The sequence below is a fragment of the Charadrius vociferus genome, unplaced genomic scaffold (genome assembly GCF_000708025.1).
Source record: "Charadrius vociferus isolate BGI_N301 unplaced genomic scaffold, ASM70802v2 scaffold138, whole genome shotgun sequence".
NCBI lineage: Eukaryota > Metazoa > Chordata > Aves > Charadriiformes > Charadriidae > Charadrius > Charadrius vociferus.
The window spans coordinates 299,647-308,975 of NW_009649728.1; the positions used below are offsets into that span (position 1 = coordinate 299,647).

Genomic DNA, 9,329 nt, shown 5'->3' on the forward strand with positions numbered 1-9,329 from the left:
TGAAAAAGAAGTGCACAAACAAAGTCTGGACAGGTCTTGATAGCAAAATGTCTATCTCAAAGCTACCCCCACCCAGCTGGCTGCTTGGCCAGTATGAGTCAGCTAATTTCTTGTGGGCTTTATGCCAGGAATGGGCCAGGGTAGATTAAAGTCTTCACTTTGTTTATCCTCCCTAAAAAATAGGAATCCTTTGAGTTACCCTTACCTGCAAGAACACACGCATATTTCACGGTAAAACACCGACTAGGTCCTCAATGCACACTCCCCAGGACGTGACCGCAGAAGTAGTGGGGCCGTATCTACCCAATACTCCGTAAATATGATTTTCAGATGCAAATCCCCCCCCCCCCCCCGACCACACAGAACAAAGAGACGTGGTGTTTTCTGGGAGCAAAACGCCCACCCTGCTCAAGCCTACAGCCCTAGTCCACCTGCGGGTGCCCCTGGTCACTGTACCACCAACCCCTCCAGCCTCTCAGGGACACACGGACTCAGTGCAGACTTCAGAGGATGAGCTTTATTTGGCTGTTACGAGCTGTCGGCTCCAAAGCAACATGTCAGCTAGTGCACGACATGCAGCTGGAGGATGCTGCCGGGGCTTTCCTGCTGGCTCTTTAGTGGTACTTGCGGGCCAGGGCATGGGCCACCACACGGACCAGCTTTTGCCAGGCAGCCTGGCAGTCGGGAGTGAAATCCTTGGCGAAGTGGGCGGCCAGGACGATGATCAGGATGTCACCCAGGAGCTGGGGGGACAAGAGCACCCTCGGGTTAGCGATGCCCAGGAGCATGCAGATCCCCACGCAAGCATTCACGTTAGACCCAGGGAAGCCTTCGGGCATTCTGTGGGCTTGAAAATCTCCCTGGAGTCCTTTTTAAGATGAATCTTAAACTCGTTCTCTGCTCTTACTCTAAAGATTCAGGTTCTGCAACTGCTATGGGAAGAGCAATGAAAAATTCTCCCGAAATTTTGTGGATTAAATTTTTCTTCCTCCCTTCTGGCTTCGTTTGGGAGTTTATCCCGAGCAGAAGACACAGCTGAGCGTCTGCTGGGCGGCAGGGAGCCGGCACTCGGTGCTGCAAAGCGCCGTGGCTCATGCTGGCGCGGGGGGCGGATGTCTTGCCAGCCCCGGTGACGACTGTCAGGGTTACTTCCCCACTGGGAAACTCTCAGCTGCAGAGACACGGGAGCCAAAGTTTTCTCTCCCTCTAGGTCCCTTTCCTCTTCTGCTTTTGGCACCTAGCCGCCATCTCCTGTTCCTCACGCATCTCTTTCTCCTCCGTGCCAAGATCTACTCTCGCTCCTTCACTTTCCCCTTGGCTCAGTCCTCTTCCTGCTCAACGGCTGCTTTCGCTTTACTCTTCCCCTCCCTTTCCGCACCGAAATCACCGCCTCGCCACCTTCCCATCTCCCATGCACCCTCACTCGCACCCTCCAGGCAGCCTCTCCGTAACCATCACCTCTCAGCCCCTTTGGTGCTTCCTCACCAAGCTGCAGGTCGATTCTTTCCCTCTCTGTCCCTCTCCTACATCTCCCCCTCACCCCAACCACCAGCCCCTCTTCCTCCTCCACCGGCATGTCTAGGGTAAATCCCTCACATGGGGGAACGCAGGGTTGGGGGAGAAACTGCCCGCAGAGACGGGGTGGCGAGGACACATGGTGGTGAGGAGCATAACTCACCCTGAAGTTCTCAGGGTCCACGTGCAGCTTGTCACAGTGCAGCTCGGACAGCTGGGCAAAGGTGTTCTTGATGTTGTCAAGGTTCTTGACGGCTTCCCCGAAGGAGGTGAGCACTTTCTTGCCGTGGGCACGGACCATGGGGTTGCCGATGACGGCGGTGGCGCTGGAGAGGTTGCCAAAGGAAGAAAAGAACCTCTGGGTCCAGGGGTAGACAATCAGCAGCCTGGGGAGAGACGGAGGGACACAAGCAGACACACAGACACGTTAATGCTCCCATGGTTGGAATGGTTTCTCTGTCCAGGTGCAGCTGAGCCGATGCCCAGGAGCTGGACCTACCTGGCCAGGGCCTCGGCACCGCATTCGGCCACATTGACCTTGCCCCAGAGGCCGGTGATGAGCTGCTTCTCTTCGGCTGACCAGTGCACCATGGTGTCGGGTGGAGGGTAGCGTGTGGCTGCCGGCAGGTACGGAGGAAGTCTTGGCTCTTGCTCCCAAGGGGATCGCACGCTGGCAAGCGGCTCTCCCCGTCCCCACTTTTATACGCTCCGCCGGGCCCCCGTGGCATCAGGGTGGGGCCCCAGGGCAAGATGCCCAGATCGACCACGGGACGGGATGGCCAGCCACCCTCCCCCTGCCTTTGATTTCCAGCTCTGCCGCTCCCCGCTGAAGGGTGGCATTTATCTCCACACCAAGTCCGAACACAGCACCGCACACGCCCCGCATGAGCCCTGGGAAGAAGGTGCGTGCAAGGCTTGGTGCCCCTTGGATGGTGCAAACCATGGTGGGCTGCACAGCTGCAAGGCAGAAGTCTCAGGCTCAGGGCTGTTGGTTCCTCCCTCTGGATGCACCAGCAGTGTGCAAGCGGTTTCTCTTTGCCCTCTTCCTGCATGATCTGCCGGGCTTTGGGTTCTCCTTGTTTGACCCTGCCAGCAATTCAACAGTTTCATAGAATCATAGAATGGTTTGGGTTGGAAGGGACCTTAAAGATCATCTCATTCCACACCCCCCGCAATGAGCAGGGACACCTTCCACTAGATGAGGTTTGCTCACTTTAGGGTAACACTAAGAAAACCATGAGCAGGGCTTGCAGTCAGAGACAGATCCTGTCTCAAAGAGCCTGTTTGCAAAGGTCCAGCAAGGCTGGAAGAGAATCGTTCCAACACAGGGCACACCAATCACCTGCAGGCTGTTATCTCGCAGGGTGCCCAGGAGAGGTGGGGACGACTGGGTATGTGGGGGTCTGTGCAGATGCACAGCAGGATCTGGCAGCCGGGCGAGCAGTGGTCCTTCCAAGTGGTGGGAGAGGCAGCTGGGTCTTCTGGGGCTGCACATGGGCTCCTACTACCAGCAGACTGGGCTGGAGGCGGTGGGGTGGGGTGCAGGTGCTGGGGCCAGGGATGGAGCTTATGGGGCCGGACCCAGGCAGTGCAGAGGAATGCCAGATGGTCCAACAGGTCTGGAATGACCATGGGGCAACGTGTTGCCATTGGCCATGGTCTGTGGGCTGCCACTGTTTGTGACGGCTGTTCCGTTCTCTGCCTGCTCACTTCAGGAGGGGTCTCGGCCAAAGGACCTCGGCGTGAGGCCTGGGGGGGTGACCCCGTTCGCCAGCCCTGGGTTGGAAGGGACCTTAAAGATCATCTCATTCCACACCCCCCGCAATGAGCAGGGACACCTTCCACTAGATGAGGTTTGCTCACTTTAGGGTAACACTAAGAAAACCATGAGCAGGGCTTGCAGTCAGAGACAGATCCTGTCTCAAAGAGCCTGTTTGCAAAGGTCCAGCAAGGCTGGAAGAGAATCGTTCCAACACAGGGCACACCAATCACCTGCAGGCTGTTATCTCGCAGGGTGCCCAGGAGAGGTGGGGACGACTGGGTATGTGGGGGTCTGTGCAGATGCACAGCAGGATCTGGCAGCCGGGCGAGCAGTGGTCCTTCCAAGTGGTGGGAGAGGCAGCTGGGTCTTCTGGGGCTGCACATGGGCTCCTACTACCAGCAGACTGGGCTGGAGGCGGTGGGGTGGGGTGCAGGTGCTGGGGCCAGGGATGGAGCTTATGGGGCCGGACCCAGGCAGTGCAGAGGAATGCCAGATGGTCCAACAGGTCTGGAATGACCATGGGGCAACGTGTTGCCATTGGCCATGGTCTGTGGGCTGCCACTGTTTGTGACGGCTGTTCCGTTCTCTGCCTGCTCACTTCAGGAGGGGTCTCGGCCAAAGGACCTCGGCGTGAGGCCTGGGGGGGTGACCCCGTTCGCCAGCCCTCCACGCTGAGCGGCACAGATCTGCTCGGGAGCCATTCGCTCTGCCTTCTCCCTGATAAGGGGGCGGGAGGAATTCACCACCCAGAAACCCCAAACATGTCCCTGAGCTGCTCTCGGTGCTGTGGGGATGCTGCCAGTCTGCAAGGAGGACAGGAGGCTGGTGAGGGCTGTGGTCCTCTGCGTGGCATGGAGACTATTCAGGGAATTTAATTTTGCTTCTGGAAAGTTAGACGTAAGGGCCAGTGAAACCAGGTACTCTGTCCTTCCTGTACATGAAATTACCATTCTTGGCATTTTTTTTTTTGCCATAATAGACAGTTGTGTCTATTACATTCTGGTTTTAATAATATGAGAATTAAAATATTTTAGAAAAAAAACAACAAAAAAAACATTTTTCCTTCCATGAAGGAACTTACAAATGATGGACCCAATCTCACTGTTACTCCTCCCACTGCACATTGTTGTACAAAGTTTTGTTCCACTTAATCTGTGAAAGACTTAAAACATTAAACTCAACGATGTTACCTGATGTCTTGAAAAAGCATCGGAGTATTTCTGGTTTATTTTGTAGCGTGTTCTTTTGTTTTTTTGTCTTGAATGTTCCCCTGGATTCTCCAGCTTAGATGAATCTCACTTGCATGAATTCATAGACAAGACCGTGGCTTGTGTTGGCCCGTCTGTGTGAGCGTTCCCCCCCATTCCCCAGCACCCCGGGGTGGCCCCCACCCCATTCCCACAGAGAGGCAGACACCTCTTCATGGCTGAAGCAGTTGGTGTTTATTTGGAAATTAGAGACCAGCAGAACCAGAGGATGTTTCCCTGTGACCCGGGAGCATCTCTGAGCACGAATGCTTGCGGGAGGCTCAGTGGTACTCGTGGGCCAGCGCATGGGCCACCACACGGACCATCTTCTGCCAGGCGGACTGGCAGGCGGGGGTGAAGTCCTTGCTGAAGTGGGCGGCCAGGACGATGATGAGGATGTCACCCAACAGCTGGCATTGAAGGGAGGAGAAGTCGTCAGCCCGGTGCTGCCCCCCACCTCCTCCCCACCATCGCACCATCCAGGTGTTCGTGTGTGGACACCAGTTATCGGGGAATTCATCACAAAGCAAGGAACGGATTTATCACAGCCCCATGCAGAGCACCACGCTCCTTGCACAGCTTGCATCTCTGGCACTCACCAGGAGGCCTGGATATGCTGGATCCTCCTCCCCAAACACTTCCTTTGCCTGCTGTGCAGCGTCCTCCCTCTGCTTCGACTGGGTTTATCCTTTCCTTTCATATCCCTCCTCGCCCTTGCTTTCCCTTGGCTCAGATTCCCTCCTTCTGCTGAAGTGGCTGTGTTTATTTTCTCTCCTGGTTTAACCACTCCATCACAGCCAAGCTCAGCTCTTCCCTCCAAACCCTGTCCCGCTTTCTTCCCTTCTGGTCTCTCGCTGTTCCAAGCCAACGTTGCTTCCTGCCAGCACGTATTCGACTCTGTGTTTCATCCCCATCCACCTCGCCTGACTGCGTCCCTCCTCTCACAGATCTCAACCCCATAACTCTTCTCTATTCTCCCCAAATATTCCCATTCACCCCCCCTTCCCCTCCACCACCTCTGCCCTCAGCAGGTTCCCGCGGGCTCAGGCAGCCTCGGAGTTTGTCTCTAGGTCTCATTGACTGCCAGACACCTCAGAGACCCCTAAAGCCCTCTCCGGAGAACAAAAACCTCTGCCCAGCTGAGGCTGGAGCCTGAGCACTGCTCACCCTGAAGTTCTCGGGGTCCACGTGCAGCTTGTCGCAGTGGAGTTTGCTCAGCTGAGCAAAACATTTCTTGATGTTGTCCAGGTTCTTGACGGCTTCCCCAAACGAGGTGAGCACTTTCTTGCCGTGGGCACGGACCATGGGGTTGCCGATGATGGCGGTGGGGCTGGAGAGGTTGCCAAAGGAAGAAAAGAACCTCTGGGTCCAGGGGTAGACGATCAGCAGCCTGGGGAGAGACGGAGGGACATGAGACACAAGCAGACACAGACATGTTATTGCTCCTGTGGTTGGAATGATTTCTCTGTCTGGGGTGCAGCTGAGCAGATGCCTGGGAGCTGGACCTACCTGGCCAGGGCCTCGGCACCGCATTCGGCCACATTGACCTTGCTCCAGAGGCCGGTGATGAGCTGCTTCTCTTCGGCTGACCAGTGCACCATGGTGGCGAGCAAGAGGCTTTTTCTGGGTCTTCCCTAAACAATGACGAGGAAGTGGAGCCAAAGTCTGCCCCAGGGATTTTTATACACTAGTAACGGCTTGTCCTAATCTCAGTTCACGTAGCTATTGGTTGGGGCTGGGGAGGGAGCTGGGCTGCAGAAGGAAAGATAGCAATTTTGGATGCTGTCCAAGGGGAAAAGAGGCCCTTTCCCCCCTCTGCCTTTGAGTGGACAAGCATCATCTCATACCCATGCACTTGTATTTGCAGGTGGAGATGCCGGCATAGCTCCTCCTTGGCTGTGGGTTTCCAGTATTGCAGAGGCAGCCAGAGGCTGGGGGCTGAAAACATGGTGCAGGCCCAAGAAGACAGCCAGTGGTGTTCAAAGAGTTTGCAGCGTCTGCCTTGGCGGTGTTTTCAGACTCTTAATGGTGCATTGGTCCCCTGCACGCCTGGGATTCATCCTGAACAGCTCTGGCCGTCACCCACCCCAGCTTGAAGGACCAGAGGCGTACTGAGAAACATGGATTGGATGATCACTCCCAAATAGAGGCCCTCTCCTTTCTTGTCTGACATAGCAAAGAGCCTCAGTTGTTGTCCATCATCGTTGTCCATCATTGTTGTCGATGCTGCTCTGAGCCTCAGCTCTTCTATTTTGTACCTCTAGTGCAATTCCCTTTCATCAGGGAAAGTGGATCCACCTCCAAGGCATGACTCTGACTTACGGATCTCAAGAGCACGGTGTTACCCTGTAGTCCTTAGCGTTAGTCCCATGAGGACTACAAGCCAGAGATATCACCCATGTTGACAGCCAGTCGCACCTGATGCCAGCAGGAGTCTAGGACCAGGCTATACTGTGCAAAACCAGTCCAATGTTAATTTTATCTGCTGGCCCTCCAGGAAGAGGACAACACAGCATTCATTTTATTCTAGATTTTGAATGCCTCCTTACTGTATGGGGCTGATGACTGTCCCTTAGTCTAATAACTGGGTGGCTTTCGGGCACAGTTCTGACCCTGACCAAATCAGAAATGGGGCGTACACCAAATAAAAGGCAGAACCAAATAGGGAACCATGCTTATTTTTTCAGACTGCTAGCAGAAACATGCAATAAAACCCTGTCTGTATGGCACAAGTTGGATGTTTTTGCTATATCAGGCACTAGCACTGACAAATCCTTCTGTGCCAACACCACTTATACCAGAAAAAAGAGTTCTTTTGATATATAGCATACCTCATACACCAGCAGAAATAAGCTGACCTGGAAAAGCAGCATTTCTACTGATGGTAGAGCCGTCTTGATCAGATTGCTTGTTCACATGAAATAATTCAGCCCTAAGAACCAGCCTCGCAGGGATGATCTCTCACTGCGTGCAGGATGAAGTCTGTCCTCTTGTCTTCTTCTTGGCAACCATCTGTACAAATCTGAAGAGCACTATCTTGTCTCTTATCTGCCTGCTCCAAACAAAACTGTCGATAACTTCCTCAAGCCTTACCTCTGGTCAATACCATTACTCCCAGCAATTACTATAAATTTGAAAGTTGTGACTTTTTCCACCCTCCTACTTGGCAGGGCATCTCAATCCAAGGTGTTTCCTACTAACAGGGGAGGCTGTCAAAGATTAACTTTGCAAACAGGGTCCTGGTGCCCTGTAGGATGCATTGATGCACTTAAAGTCACGCAAGAAGCCTGTGGTACAGGCAGGTACCGAGCTCTGCCTTCAGCTGTAACTGCTGACCTGACCTCAAACTAAATTCTCTAATTGCAACTCTAGTTCTGCTATGTGTGCAAACTGGTTCGTGCACGTGCTCTCTTAGTTAATACAGACGTAAGAAATGAGGAGGCTGTAACGTCAGCAAATTGCTCTGCGGACACAGCTTCCAGATTCTTTATTAGCAGAGTGGACTGGTGAACTGGTGGCATCAGTCCTGCGGTACTTCGGATGCACCATCCCACCAGGGCAGTTTCAAATGCCCATCCCAGGCGTGAGGCGAGATGCCAAACCAAGAGAAGCAGCAAAGGCTGAACAACTCCTGGGGCTTGTTGAGCTTTGCCTTTTCTTTCCTTCCTTCTCCCTCAGCCCTGTCCCTCCCCAGCCTACACGGCTCCTCCTCGCTCACTGCTGTGGGCAGCAGCATCTCCTGCACTGGTGGTGTCCCTGCCGGAGAACATCGTCCCATCCTGGCAAGTGTTTCCTTCAAAATGCTTTTCACATCGTCCCCAGCAACTGTGCTAGTGCCACGAGGCAGTTATCAACCGACAGGAGGAAAATGCATGAGATTAAGCTCCCTGTGAAAGATTTCCAGGGGCTTTTTAGTTTTAAGATTAGTCAGCCACAGACATTTTAAGGAAACCTGCTATGCTGGGCAGGCCCAGAGGCTGTTTACAACAGTCGGGCAGTGGTCCCGAGCTCACAGTCAGGCAGATGCAGCCCCGAAGGTGCCAGCAGGGATGGCAGGGTGACCTCAGCCAGGACCCCACGAGCCTTCGCTGTAAGCATCCCTGTACGCTGTGAGACGGCAGAGAGACTCTTGGCAGAACACAAAGGCACGACAGTCCCAGCCCTGTGCTCTGCTCGGGGCTTCTCCAGGGGATCCATCCATCTCATCCATTTTTATAAGAAAGGGTTCATTTAAAGTACATTTTAAATTCACCTGCTTTATGGCCTGGGGGCAGAGGTCTGGCTGGCGACTTTTGGATGCTCAGAGCTCCCAGCGCAGGGGTTGTCTGTTGAGGGGGTTGCTTGGTGGCACAGGGTGGGAGGGAAGATGTTCATCACGACATACCAAGTAGAGGCGATTTCTGTAGCTTTGTTCCAGTTCACAGAGTCAAAGGGAGATCTCCTTTTCCCTAGTGCGCCCACGGCAATACTTTGCAGCACGCTTATCCCAGCAGGAAAACTAGGGCCCTTTTTGCTGTCTGCCTGGGATGGATTTCACTATGCTCAGGACTCTTCCCTTGAGCATCCTTCCAGGTGGCTGTTCCCTTTGGTACCATAATTCTTTCCAGAATGGGCCATGTCCGCTTCCATGGACAGGAACCTTCCCTTTTTTTTGTAGATGAACCATCCCAACAAAGGCAAAGGGCAGCTACAGCGACAGCCTTTCTGAAAGAAGCAGAATTTGTTGGTCACTCTGATTGCAGCAGGCAGTGTCCCGTGCCAAGCTTTACCAGAGCCCTTATCAGCAGGTGTGGCAGGGGGGCCCC

The 9,329-nt window shown here is 54.0% G+C and overlaps 2 protein-coding genes across 2 annotated transcripts; both read right to left on the reverse strand.

Annotated features, from left to right (window-relative positions):
- Positions 1–497: 497 nt before the first annotated feature.
- On the reverse strand, positions 498–2,165 carry LOC104291583 (hemoglobin subunit beta). Its single transcript, XM_009890836.1, has 3 exons — positions 2,015–2,165; positions 1,679–1,901; positions 498–743 (listed from the first exon to the last, which is right to left on the reverse strand). The coding sequence occupies exons 1-3, from the start codon at positions 2,104–2,106 to the stop codon at positions 615–617; spliced, it is 444 nt and encodes a 147-aa protein (XP_009889138.1). The 5' UTR covers positions 2,107–2,165; the 3' UTR covers positions 498–614.
- A 2,535-nt stretch (positions 2,166–4,700) lies between these two features.
- Positions 4,701–6,152, reverse strand: LOC104291584 (hemoglobin subunit beta-like). The gene is made up of 3 exons (XM_009890837.1): positions 6,034–6,152; positions 5,692–5,914; positions 4,701–4,934 (listed from the first exon to the last, which is right to left on the reverse strand). Exons 1-3 carry the CDS (start codon positions 6,123–6,125, stop codon positions 4,806–4,808), a joined length of 444 nt encoding a protein of 147 aa, XP_009889139.1. The 5' UTR covers positions 6,126–6,152; the 3' UTR covers positions 4,701–4,805.
- Positions 6,153–9,329: the final 3,177 nt, after the last annotated feature.